Source organism: Rhipicephalus microplus, chromosome X (genome assembly GCF_043290135.1).
Source record: "Rhipicephalus microplus isolate Deutch F79 chromosome X, USDA_Rmic, whole genome shotgun sequence".
NCBI classification, from domain to species: domain Eukaryota; kingdom Metazoa; phylum Arthropoda; class Arachnida; order Ixodida; family Ixodidae; genus Rhipicephalus; species Rhipicephalus microplus.
In genome coordinates this window covers 76,903,018-76,917,177 of record NC_134710.1, presented here as the reverse complement: position 1 = coordinate 76,917,177, position 14,160 = coordinate 76,903,018, and the positions used below count along the sequence as shown (strand labels likewise).

At 40.8% G+C, this 14,160-nt stretch overlaps 2 protein-coding genes across 2 annotated transcripts in view; one reads left to right on the top strand and one right to left on the bottom strand.

Annotated features, from left to right (window-relative positions):
- Window positions 1-2,041: 2,041 nt before the first annotated feature.
- LOC119175992 (protein FAM136A) lies at window positions 2,042-3,343 on the bottom strand. Its single transcript, XM_037427087.2, has 3 exons — window positions 3,119-3,343; window positions 2,600-2,740; window positions 2,042-2,384 (listed from the first exon to the last, which is right to left on the bottom strand). Exons 1-3 carry the CDS (start codon window positions 3,203-3,205, stop codon window positions 2,193-2,195), a joined length of 420 nt encoding a protein of 139 aa, XP_037282984.2. The 5' UTR covers window positions 3,206-3,343; the 3' UTR covers window positions 2,042-2,192.
- Window positions 3,344-3,658: 315 nt separating this feature from the next.
- Window positions 3,659-14,160, top strand: part of LOC119175990 (lipase maturation factor 1) — a 98,587-nt gene continuing 88,085 nt past the window's right edge. The window contains exons 1-5 of the mRNA XM_037427085.2: window positions 3,659-4,012; window positions 6,454-6,539; window positions 8,100-8,320; window positions 12,853-12,863; window positions 12,976-13,124. Coding sequence (XP_037282982.2) covers window positions 3,778-4,012; window positions 6,454-6,539; window positions 8,100-8,320; window positions 12,853-12,863; window positions 12,976-13,124 — 702 coding nt within the window. The 5' untranslated portion in view covers window positions 3,659-3,777. The remainder of the gene's footprint in view (window positions 4,013-6,453; window positions 6,540-8,099; window positions 8,321-12,852; window positions 12,864-12,975; window positions 13,125-14,160) is intronic.

Here is a 14,160-nt window from a genome sequence, read left to right as displayed (position 1 = left end):
CATTTACAGAAAAATTTCAACTACATGTGTTCTGAATCTTGGCCGCCCATTCAATACTGCACCTTGACTCATTTCATCTCGCAGGTTCATTTCATAACTATAAAAGCACAATCTAGATTCCCCAGCTCGCATTCCCCTTAACTGTACAGCTGACGTCACCAAGTCAGCCAATCGAAAATCTGTCACCAACAATACATAGCGACATAGTGTTTGCTGTGCCATAGTTGACAGGTTTGTAGCATCATATTGCTTCGATTGCAGCACCTTAACGATGTCACGAACATTGTTTCTACTTTGGTAAGTCTCGTGGCACTGTCTAACGACGCACACGGTATAGGCATAGTGAGGACTAAGCCATTGAGACACCCTGTAAAACACAACCTAAAGCAGCCATTAAGAAAAAAAACTGGAACACTGCACCAACTGAAAAAGGCAACACGTGTTGGAGCCTTAACGTACTTGAAAGCAGAACCAAAGCAGATCATTTGCTGTACTTGCACAGTATACAATGCAGAGCACCAAAATTGCAGTGTTATTTTTACTTTACTAGGTTTTTATAATTTATTATTCAAGAGCAAAACAAAACTCACACTGTGTTTATAACATTTCTTAGCATGACGTCACACTGATGTCACACGTTAGTGCTTATGGCGACCGGTGGTGCTGCATGGTTGTTTAGGAGCTCAAGAAAACTGCGATTTCAAAGGGGTGTCATTGATCACAGACTAGATAGTGCACCGAAATAGTTCAGAATCGGCATGTCTAATCCTTATTGAAGCAGGAAAAATTACAACCGGGAAGCTTCATTTCCTTTTCACAAACCTTTAAAGGTTAAGAAATATGGTTATTTCTGCAACACATAGGGGCACGGTGCAGTGGCATGGGGAATGATAGATAGGAGCAGAAAGGGGAGGCCACCTTCGCAAGACAAGTACATGGCACTGAGCACGTGGCTCTGCCGGGGGGTTGCTTAAGATAGCGCCCTTCTTTCATCACCTAGAACTACATGAGCTTAGAATAACAGAAGGCTGAGCTAGTTGGTACATACTCATTACAAAAAGACGACGCATGCAAACAAGAACGAAGTTAGGACTTCCTTCTAAAGTACGTGTTTGCATGCCCTGTCTTTTTATAATTAACACCACACAAGTATTTGCACCAAACAACATTTAAGGGTAGGTCCGCTTAACTTTATGCTATCTCACAATTGGTAAAAAATGGTAGGTGCCCAGTGACACTGCAAGTCATTCCCAGTATCTCCCGGATTCAAGGCGGACTTGACCAATGCCGCAGTTTGCCCTTGCCTGGTGATCAACAATATATGCACATATGCATACTCTACTCTCACAAGGGCATATGCACAAACATATGGACACAAAAGGAGCTATTACAGACTGTCCCCCTCCCTCCCTCGAGCAAACTTGACCCCTACCTGAATGAAGAGAGACCTTCAGGACTGTTGAACACTTACAAAGCCTCTGACAGTGCTATTATCAGCCTTTTCCCGTTCCTGTTAATTTATTATTTATAAAACAACGAATTAGTTCCGTAAAATCTCGAGCAGGTGGACCCCTCCGTTCTTCAAATATGTGACCACTTCTTCCCTCCCACCATTTTCACTGTTACTATGCTCCTGACAAGGATGAAGAAAAACAGTGAATAAATACATATTTAATAAGCATTGCATTAAAAGCATGATTGGGCATTATTTTTTGCAGCTCTTCTGCCACTATCTTGAATTTAGATCCATAACCGAACAAGGGCTACCTCTCCAAATCTTGACGCATTACTGTTCGGCATGGGAGGGGGGGGTTGCTTGTGATTTTACAGGATATAGTAATTGACATTGTACGCATTATTTGGCTTTGTACAATGAAGGTGAATATAAGGGCTGCAGAGCTTCTTTGAAGAGCTCTGAATTTTTTAGCATCAGTCCCTAACCTCTATTATGTTGATAAACTAAGTCAGCCCTCTCGAACATTTTACACCTGCTGGTTACCTTTGTATGGCCCAATAATTGACACCAAAAATACTTGTGAAGTAAAGCCAAAACAACAATTATTATTTTCCTTTGATCATCAAACATTTATGGCAGATAGCAACAAACAAGGCCATATGCCATGTAAATTGGTATTCATTCTATAGCCACGAAAGCTAGTGCAAATAACTGAAACAACCGTGTAGAGTAGAATCTAAAGTTCACTTAGGGACTCTTTCATCCTTCGATGCATCTGTGGCACAAGAGCAATATGTTTGTCTGCACACTTCACCACACACGAGCTATACTGGTCTTTCAGCTTGAATGCTTCTGCTTCTGTTGTCTTTGAGCTCATCTGGTCCCGTACATCATTCTCGCACTGCTTTACACAAATTCGTATGCGTTCCTGGAATACAAATAAAATAATGCAAAAAGAGCTCAGGTCAGACGGTAGCAGTCTTAAAAAAAGGCACAATAAAAAATAGCCTGATAATATGAGAAGTATTTTATGTGGGCGCTAATGCTTCTGTAGTTACCATTTGATGTATTGCACACTGAATTTTGTCATTAAGTGCATATTTCTAAACAAAAATAAGAAAAAAAAGCAACACTACCACACACCTGAAAATTTCCAAGTTCGCCTTCAACTTTCTCTTGGGCTTTGTTTAGAGGTTCAGAGCACTTCCCTATGCATGAGCGAGCACCATCCATAGACAAGCTGGAGTCATCACAACACTTAACTGCACACCTGTGCATGTTACCCTGAAAGAAAGTGTGTAGCACAAAGTTCGTGCAATGCTCAGATAAACTCTCAAAGAAAAGTATATAGCGTAGTGGGAGTGAGCTCTAGCCGATATGCAACAGTTTTATTGTGGTTATTAATTAGTGCTGTTGGACAAACAAATGTCAACCATTGATACAAGCTACTATTCACGGTCTGTTTTACTTCCACTACAATGGCAATTAATAGGACAGTCACCATGTTTATGCTACTACTACCATGGCAGACCACGTATTACACCATGCGAGCACTCAGCAAGTGTTTACAACGGCTCTACCCGGCCTGACAATCACGATAGCAAAAACGTCCACCACTAGTAGACGAAGAAGTGCGAGCTTGAGAATAAAAAAAACCATTACCAATATTTTGCGGAGATAAGTGTTGTCGAGATCCTTGACCATGTTGCCCACGGCAGTTTGAACACGCTGAGCGGCATCTTCAGCCATTCTATCGATTAGTTCGGCACAGTAATCTTCCTTGGAGAATACCCTGCTTGAGGCGGCGTTCCTCGCACTTGAGCACTTACGGGCTTATGCTACCGGCATTAGAGATCCTCCGCCAGCGTCGCTCAAGCAAGCAGACATAACCACGTGCGCTAACCTTGGTGGGCGTTTGCGAATGGCCTTGTACGGCCAAACCTGGCTAAATAATATTCCCGTGTTTAAGCAATTACAACCTATAAAATTAATTTTTAAATACTATATTAGACAATATTTATTAATTTTTTAAAATGTTTTATTGCGCAATTTTAGCAAAAATGGTTCTGTTTTTTTTTTAGTATTAAATCTCTAAGGCTTCACGTTCGCCGCGCTTCAGGCAGTCCAGGTCACGGAGTCATATTTTAACACAACAATCCACAAAGACTAACTAAGCCAAAACAAGACAATCGTAAAGCGTATGATTGATGTTGCTTTTGCTTCTGATCGTACGTTCGAACAGTAGGTCGTGGTTTCGGAGATCACCGGTTTCACTTTGTCATTTGCGTGCACCGACTTCATTTTCCATGTAGCTTTGACTTATGGCGCGGTTTAGAAAAAATTCAGAGCAGTCGCCGGAATCTAGAACAGTATCTCCTTGCGGCAGGAGAGCTGTTCCAAAAAATGCACGAGATCCAGATATCGGTGAACGGTGTGATGAGGGCCCAAAGAAGTCCTCTCCGCTTGTCCTCGACAATGTAAACATGCATTCCTTGCAGAAGAACCAGTACTGGCTGATAAGGATTGTATTTTTACGTTCTCTTGGGTTTGTTTATGGTAAGCGTATAGTTGTGTTAACATTATAGGCTCTTATTTGTTTAATCGACGCAAATATTTTGAACCGCGTACGTCGTCCAGTTCAAGGAAAGAAGCTCTGCAGCTGTATTTGCTGTGCGTGCACTTCAGACCAGCTGATAAGTGTACTGAGAAACGCGTGTCCTTTCGTCGACGCCCCCCCCCCCCCCCTCACAGTCGATCAACAAATCCATGGGAGTATCTGTACAACCGTGCACATGTGCATGAAGCTACACATTCATATTTTTACTATGTTTCACTCTATGTCACTCTCTTCTCAAACACTGAATGACTTTGATATTACGTTGTGATGGGCAATCGTACTCCAGGTTAGAAGACTTCTCAGGGCTGTAGCGGCAGAGAGAGTGCTTTCAGTTTTTTTTTTTTTCTGAAATAGTTTATACAGCGACTGAAGTACCGTGAACACTCATAGTTAATGAGATCACTGTCCAGCTTGGAATATGTGTTTGTCGCATTCCAAGCTGTACTTCCTTAGAAAGTGAGCGCTAAGCATGAGTTTAGGCAAGTGTTGTTCCATTGTTAAGCTTCTGTGCATACACCTGTTATGGGTAAGAAACATTGAACTTACTTATGCTTTGCTTTTAAGAGTGGAACGAGGTATTATCAGGCCCTGCCTGCACCACTTCATTATTCGCTTGCCATACTTAGCTTCTTAGTGGGCACCTTACATGTGTCCACCTCAGTGAAGCAGTAGTTACGGAACTCAGCTGCTGACATGTAGGTCCCAGTTGGGATCCTGGCCGCGAAGGTCGCAATTAATGTAGCTGAAATGCTGGAGTTCAGTTTATTGTGCCATTTCAGGGCATGTTAAAGAACACCAGAAAGTAAAGATTTCCAGAGCCCTCCACTGCGGCGTTTCTCATAATCATATCGTAGTTTTGGGACACCTCACCCGTGTCGTGAAGCATATGCACATGGTGTTGGTGATTATAAACTGTCCTAGGGCATTTACTGCTTGTGAAATTGCAAAGCACCCGCTGTGCCATAATTCAACATTTTGCATAGTATCGAAATACCCATGATGCATATATAAGGCAATACATATGTCTATGTAGAGGCACACTTTTTTGATGTGATGGCTTCTGATGATACATAATTGAGAGATGTAATGTCTGGTTTTATTTAATGCTACTGCCACACAATATTAAATTGGTTAATGCAACTCCTCACCCGACGTGGCACCTGTATGGGCCTGAAGGAAACAGCACGAAAGACCAGGACAGTAAAGGCATTCATACAATGACATGTAGCATTTATTTATGCTCTTTGCCTCAATGAACTTCAGTTGCCACAGCATTACGTGTTGTGTGCATGTCTTTACTGTCCTGGTATTTCGTGCTGTTTCCCTTTGTTATGTTCAACCAGCCAGCCGACAAGTTGACCCTTTAAGACCTGTATGGGCTCTCTTTACAGAGTGTTTTCAAGCACCGGTGTGTCTGTGGGGTGGGATAGTTGACTTCCATGCAGAATGCCGGTTTTAATACTGGCTCAAACCTTTATTTTATTTCTCACATTTATCGCAATTTGTTACTCAAGGACAACGCCGATGCCACATTTTCTTTAACTAAGGCTGTTTAACGCTATCATGTTAATCTGAGGTGCAAGCTGGTTAATGATGCCTATTGTTCTTTTGAAAATTAAGTTAATGGCACATGCTTCATAAGGATGGGCTAGCAGCTTGTGAGAAATTTGTAGGTGTGAGAGAATTAAGCATCATTGTTTCAAAGGTTTATGTGGAGTTTTTGATGTGCATCATTTATTGTGCCCACTTCCTTTTCTTTCTAACCGCCTCTTGTCTAGTGGGAGATACAGTTTACTGCAGGCACCAATCATTATAATTAGCAGAAGGTAGTCTACAAGCTATCAAGTGAGCTCACCAACTGAGAAGGGGCCACATTTTCTTCAACACTGCACAAGACTGAATGCTGTTGATGGCCTTAGAAATTCACTGGGGAAGTGATAAAGAGTATGGAATATGATCTAAAATCTGCTCACCCTTACGTTTTCTCTTCATGTATTTCATGAATATGAATATGGATGCATTCATTTTATTTTGAACTTACACAGTTTTCACTGGTTTTTTGCAATCTGAAGTCATTGAGCAGTGACCATTGGTCATTTATGCTGTGGTTTTTGTCTTCTATAAGATGAGTGCTGTTTTTATTTATATTTTTTCATCTTCGTTTGCCACTTCCTAGCTGAGTAGTAGCCACTGTAAGTTACTTTTATTGACTTTGCATTACAGCACGAAAGGGCAGTGCATAGTAACTCGTTTCTCCTCACAATTAGCCCACTCTTATGTTAATGCTTTTCATTTCACCATGTGAAATTCTTAATATTTCTGGGGAGAATAACGAAAATGTGTTAATATTCTGCAACTGACTATGTTGTCTTTTTTACAGCTGTCGCATTTCTTGTTGCCCTGAATCAAAACAAATATTTAGTTGGCAAACATGGACTTCTTCCAGCTCACCAATACATGGAAAGGGTAACTCTTTTTCTTCCCTATTGGTTGTGAAAAATGTTCTGGGAGTTATGAATAATGTTGGCCACTCGTGCCCTTTGTGGTAAAATCTTTCCCTTAATGCCCCCTTTGATTTCATAAATGATGCTGATGACGATAAATGGTAGTTTGCTTAGTGAGAGATTGCATGTTGAAAGGGGCAGTTGTATGCGCTCATTACATCACGGATATGAATGAAGCTGAACTCCATTTCTTGCTCGTAATGCAGAGAGCCCCGCTGCGGTGGTCTAGTGGCTAAGGTACTCAGCTGCTGACCCGCAGGTCGCGGGTTCAAATCCCGGCTGTGGCGGCTGCATTTCCTATGAAAGCAGAAATGTTGCAGGCCGGTGTGCTCAGATTTGGGTGCACGTTAAAGAACCCCAGGTGGTCGAAATTTCTGAAGCCCTCCATTATGGCGTCTCTCATAATCATATGGTGGTTTTGGGACGTTAAACCCCACATATCATTCAATCAATCGTAATGCAGAGAACTTGCTCTGATCTTGCTTGCTATTTGATGGGCACTTAAACTGCCTTGCAAGCGTGCTAACGTCTGGACAATCTGAAAAATAGTGTTTGTAATATTGTACAATGAGCTTTTTGAGCTTGGTAATGTTAGTGAAATCAAAATCTCAGTAAAAATTTCAGATCATAAACTTCACCTACTTCATCTCATTGTCCTTATGTGTCTTGTTATCTTTATGCCATCACCATATTTTAGGCCCTCTTTTTTTTTCTCATCTTGACAACACTTTCCAGAATGTCATCAGCTAATCACAGTTCTGGAAACTGGGGATGTTTTCTTTGTAATTACTGTGTTTAAATTTTTTAGGTATCATACTTCCCTCTATTTAATCCCAACTACGTCCAGCAACGTGCACCTTCAAGAGATTTCATGTGCGCATATGTCTTTCATTGCCATCTTTCTTCTTAAAGGGGTATCATTATGAAATTTTACCATCAAAGAACTCTCAATTTATCGGACGTGGAGTTTTCAATCGCTTTGGCCTTGCTCAGCCTCCCATCTAGCTCAAATGGTTGAGCAACTGCCTTAAAAGATTGTTGGTACTTGTTTCAATTCCCAGAAACGGGCAAACTTTTCTTTAGGTGCTAGGTTTTCTTACTGAAGCTTTAGCGCACACACAGAGGACAAATACGATAGAGACACAGGGACCAGCTCTGTGTCTCTATCGTATTTGTCCTCGTGTGTGTGTGCTAAAGCTTCAGTATGCGACAAAACCAACTAGCCCGTCTTTCCGTATTACTGGAGGTTTCCTTTCTGAAAGGCTCGTATACACCTTCTTTATAGCAATTTCAACTATTAGGTCGATGACATTTTTTTTCCTTTCACAATAATATGTCTTCTACAGAAGTGTGGCTGAGATATAGCTCGCGATTTTTGGGTGTTGTAGCACACAGGGTTCAGCTTCATAAGTATTCTGCATGTTCACCTCAAGTAGTGGGACCCACATTTTTCTGCATTTATTTTTGCTTGAGCCTTTGTTCTGAAAATGTTATTTTATTCTGAAATTGTTGTTAATTTCAGATTAAGGTCATCTACAAGGGCTTACACAGCGAGACATTGCTACGTGTTCCAACAATAATGTGGTTATATGAATATGTCGACATTGACACTCTGCTGGACTGCATAGCATCTGTGGGCACTGTCCTGGCAATAGGCATCACAGTGACAGGAGCAGCAAATGCAGTCTCTCTAGTTCTCCTCTGGGTGTTATACCACTCTCTTGTAAACATTGGACAGCTATGGTAATATTGCAATTCTTTTAAGACAATTATTTCATTGAAAGCAGTATATGGCTCTAAAAAAATTGTCCCAAACTCAGTCATAGGTGGTGTTTTGTGGTTATAGTAGAACCTCGGTAGATGTAAATCAATAGGCTTGACAGCTGGGATAGTTGGTGAATCATCATCATATAGTATAGGTGAAGATAATCATTTAAATGATGTCAATGTGTAAATGTAAGTACTGCTTCTCATATAGATGGTTTTGTTAATGCACAAATGCTTTCATTGATTGAGCCAAAATTTTCACTTCTTTGTGTTAGCAGAACTACAGTAGATATTACAACAGTTTAACAAGCCAAATTGCCCATGCAAACACGATGTTTTGTCTCTAAAATTTTTAAAATATAAAAACTAGAAAAGCATGTTTTATGTGGACAAGACCACTCATAAATTACTGCAATGAGCAATTAGTTGCTGCATAACACATTTTCTTAAAGCTGTACCAAGGCACCTCGTCATTTCCTAGTTTTTACAGTAACTAACTGCTACATTCACTTGTTCATTAGTGGATCTGAAAACAGGCTGGTGAACATCTTTTCCAGTAAATGAAGCAACTGTTAAGTAGAACATGTTTCTCCTGTCTGTTTATATTCCATGTAGTGAGTTTCTACTGTACACTGTTGATATTTTTTATAAAAAGAAACATGCGGACGCATGGCTCATGCTCTCCAGTGGCTGCTTGTGGCACTTTTAAGCGTGAGTGAGACCAACCACAGTCGCTTTTCATGTCATCTAATGGCAAGCAAAACAAATAGTTATGTGTGATCAGCAGCCAGCTGCAGGACTGTAACTCCGCCCTCATTAGGGTGACTGTGGAAGAGCCCGGGTCAGCGGCATGTCATCTGCTGCTTATGAACTTTGAAACAGGGAAGCTCTGCCGCTTAGCTTTCACACGTTACGCCTTGGCTGACTTAGTGATTTAGGTGACAGCGGTGCCCTCAGATAAACTTTTTATGGTTGTTTGTTGTTTTTCAATTCCTCACCAAACAGAAAAAAAGGTATTACATTGTGACAACTCTCAATAGTACTTAGTGGCATCTCCAGATCTGAGCATAATAGAAAACCTTTGGACACTTTTGAAAAGCGTGCTGGCAGGTCGGTCTTTACACTTACCCTCGGCAGACGATCTTTGGGTTTTCATCAAGGAGGAGTGGGAGAACCTTAGAAAAGACACATACCTAACAGCTGCTCTGTATTAATCTCTACCATATGGAGTGGCAGCTGTCATGCCTACAAAGTGTGATGCCACTGTCATGCCTACAAATGGTGATGCCACTGAGTATTGACAAGGGTTTGCAATGTGGTACTTTTTTGTTGATTTCAAAAGCAAAATGACAATTGGCGTACATTTTCTTTCAATTTCTATAAACTCATTGAACATATATTTTTTATCACGTTTCATTCTCACGTCTTTTGCTTTACTCATAAATATTGATGAAAATTGTCTGAACCACCACGAGATTTTTTTTCCTGTTTGCTACACAACACCATCTCGCGCCTTAATCACAGCCCCAGTAATACTGTGCCTGACTTCAAAGCATAAAGCACAGAAACGATAGTACTTCTTTATTTTAGCAGGTGACACATTCTCGGCTAAGTGAAATTCCGTCCAGGAGGTTTTCCATTGCATTCAATGATTGATTTAATAATGGCATACCACTAAGAAGGGTTCACCTCGATGCACTGCTGTCTCCTGAATCATTCTAAATCGGCCAAAGTGTAACGCGTGGAAGCCAAGTGGCAGACAATTTTGAGTACGCTCACGTGCTAAGCATAGTTTACCAGCAGCAGACAACACGCTGCTGGTAAATGTATTGAAGGGGAAGGAGGCTGAAATCTTCCAGCCAGCTGCATCTTCTCTATGGGATGCATATCACCTATGAGTGGCTGTTTTTGCTCGCTACTAGATGACACGAAAAGAAGCTGTAGTTGCGGTCACTTACCCTTGGATGCGCTGCAAGCAGCTGCCTGAGCATGAAGGCCATGCTCTCACATGTTTTCTTTCATAAATATTGATGGGGTACAATAGATTTATTGTTCCATCTACTTTTGCTGTTTCATCTAGTGACTGTGTGTACTTGCATCTATAGCATGTGTTTCAAAAAGTATGTAGACACAGATGCCGGCAAACATAAAAAGTGCCATGATGAATGAATGCTTTGTAGCAATATTCAACACTGATAACACTGACGTGCTCAATTTGTCATTAGCATTCATATTACTGCTGCCTACACCGAGTTACTTGTGTCCATGCTGTAGCTTAATGCTCTACATTTTTACTGATGGCACAATGTGGTCACTGTAAAGTAGATAACCCACGGCGTATACTAATAACCACTGAATGATTTCTTTGTTTGTCTCAGTCAGGGATGGAGGCAAGTATCATGGGTGCCAGTCATTGGAATGTATTTACAAAAAAAGTACTCCACTAGCTGATAGTTGTGCAGCAACATCATGTGTACCATGACTGAGATGAACCAACTTAAAAAATGTTCTGGAGTAACCTGTTAGGAGGACTGATGCCTGCATTTTGAGGCACCCCTTTTTTCTGTGATAAATAAATGTCAACGGCAAGTAATTTATGCTTGCAAGTATTTCCATGAGCATGGGATGAAAAATTCTAAATGTACCAATAACCAAACCCGCTGGTTCAAATGTATTAGGCTGCTGGAAAAATGCCTGCTGTGATGGTTTCATGACTATGGCATAGTGCTGCTAAGTACGATGGTATGGGTTCATTTCTCAAACACGGTGGCCGCATTTCAGTGGGGGCAAAATTCAGAATTATTTAGGTACCTATATTTAGGGGCATGTTAAAGAGCATTGAGTGGCTAGAATTGTTCCAGAGTTTGTCACTGCGGTGTGTCTCATAATCAAATTGTGGTGCAATGAACACAGTCTAGGCATATTTTGTGGAAGAGAGTGGACTGAGAACATGTGTCACCAGCATTGTTTAAAATGGATCTTTACTTGCAACTTCTACTTTGAGCAAAAAGCAACATTTTCATTTACCTGGGGCCCATTGCCATTCTTTCTTACTCTCAGTGAAGATTGCAGACATGACCCAGTTTTGATGCTAGTGACACTTGTACTTGATTAGCTCTCACCTGTCTAGTGTATCTAAATCATGGCCACTACAGTGGTTTTGCGTGTAAACTCTCAGAGCTCAATGAACAAGTTAGCCTTTTCCACGGAGTAAGATAATACAGAAGTTCAGACTCCACTTGTCTGGGAAGGACAGATGATGTGACGCTAATTCCGGTCCAAAGTGCAATCACCAGATGGCGAATGAATGAGGAAAGGCTGTGGATGAGAGATGCTGGTATTCCGAATGAGCAGAGCACTGGGCAGGCCAAACTAGAGTGTATCAGTTATTGCCATAGCAATGGCACATGGTCATGCTTTGCAATGTTCCCAGGTCTGCTTGCTTATTCGTTTTGTCTTGTCTGCCCCGTTCCAACACCTGGAGCTTGCGCACATGAAAGTAGACTGTTAAAGGATTTCCATGCACCTTGATAGATGGTGCATGGTGGTTGCCGGAGAGTGCAAAGAAAGGAGAAAACGTGCAAAAGTGTTAAGAGAACTGGAGTGAGAGAGCAAAGGAATAAGCGAGACCCTTATGTCTGTGTTGCATGGTTTGTCTTGCGCAAATGCATTGGAAGGTGGCAGACTTCGTGCTCCTGTATAAGTTACGCCATCGCTTTTACTATGGTGTGTGTACATATATTGTATGTAAATAGTGTGATATTCTGGCTTTTCATAGTTTTGTAGAACCCACACTTAGATAATTTAAGCATTACAGGCCTGACTTGTGTTCTTTAGGCAGTAAATTTATAATCTGTGCAATTGACCTGGAAAAGAAATAAAAATTAAGCTCTAGCTCTTGGTGATAGCCCGATATTACATTGTTATTCACTATACTACATAATTCATTATCTTACATCATGAGTCTATATTTTAATTAGTGTGAAGAATGGATAAGTATTTGAGGATTGTTTTTATGCTATACCCTGTAGATTTTACTGCTTCAGGTAGAAGGCTCAAAAAGATCAATTCGGATGCCTAAGATCTGCGTGCAGCAATATCTGAACTTTCTTAAATTTTAGGAAGAATCCTAGGTCTGACTTTATAAGTACCGTACAATAAATATCTAACTGGACATTTAGCATTCTGATTTCTCTGGTTAGTTTTGTGTGCTGGCATTACGATTTTTACCACTGTCATTTAATCGTAAGTGTTTTAACTTCTAATTATTAGTTGATAGAATGTGTGTGTGTGTTTGTGTGTATGGTTTTTTTACTTTATTTACCAAGGTATTCTGGTCAACTGTTCATTATCGTCTGCATGATTTGTGTGCTCTTAATGACTGTTCTCTTGTACATGCAGTTGTATCCTTTGATAAGACAGTGTGTGTACAGCTATGTTATCATAAGGTCATGCACAAAATTTAATCATTGCTGTATTTTTATTCTCTTCCCATTTTGTGCTTCAAGGTACTCATTCGGTGAGTATTGTTATGTCACCATCCTTTTCACTCTAGCAGTACATTATGTGTAACAGCGCAGTGCATGAGTTTTTGGGTTGGTTTTAAAATATTTCTCACATGGTTGGCAAAGGTTGGGAGTCCCAGCTACTTGAAACTGGCTTCTTGGCTATCTTCTTCTGTCCAATCTGGACTTGGAAGCAGCTGCCACGTGACACACCCCCTTCTCTCGTCGTCGTGTGGGGGTACCGCTGGCTCCTCTTCCGCATCATGTTGGGTGCTGTAAGTTGTTCTTGTGCATATGCTTCTCCATAGGAAAAAATCACTCGTTAGCTTCTCTCTCTTTCTTTTCAGTTACTTGTGGTAATCTGAAATTCCTGCGGTGTCTCAAGCATACCCTTTAATGGTTTTCAAAGTGCTGTTACCATTTCAGATTGGGTTTAAAAGTAACTTCATGGTATTTGAATCCATCATCTTAGATTAGACTATGCCAGTGACTACGAGTCACTGGATTCTTTACTTTTAATTATATTTTTATTTCCCAAGTGTTGATCTATTCAAGCCAGTGTGTCTGTCAAGAATCTGTTGAAATATGATTCAATGCAAAAATAGGACAATAGGTCATAGAAAAGACTTGCACTCAAGTACTCTGCTCCAGTTACTTTATCTTGAACAGGTATTGGGATACATATTTTGGTGTCTTGGAGATGTTCTGAGAGAGAAGTGTATGTATTGAAGCTTTGATATACTTCAGAGTACTTTGTAGTCAGTATTTCAAACATTTGCAAGGCATGCAATCCTTTTGCAAGAGAGCACTAATGGGACCCGTCTGGGTTCATTTTCAACAGGCACAATTGTGTTGTTCAACATAGGCAGGCTGTAGGGCTATCACTTGAACTCGCCTATGTGGGCATACACACAAACTTGACAAAGCCCGCTGTGCCTTGCGAACCAGCCAAACAATAGAGGTTGCAGTATGGCACTTAATTTCTTCCTTACCATGCCACTACGGAGCGGTCACTGATGAGCAATGCAGTGTAATTTTCAAAAACTGCTATGCTCAAATTGTAGTGCCATCTCAACAATTGCACACAAAGTATATTTGCCATTTCTGTATGGTGCACATTTTCATAGCACGACAGAGATTTTTTAAAGAGCACATTAGCACAATGCTTCAGCGAAGTGGTATCGACATCTGAAACCACACACACTTGAAATAAAGAAGAAGTCAGTTCTGCTCGATCCCTACTTTGCTTACAAGTGATCTCTCGGACTCTTCAAACAGTGATGACTCTGACATCAGTGTGTCACTGAGTCG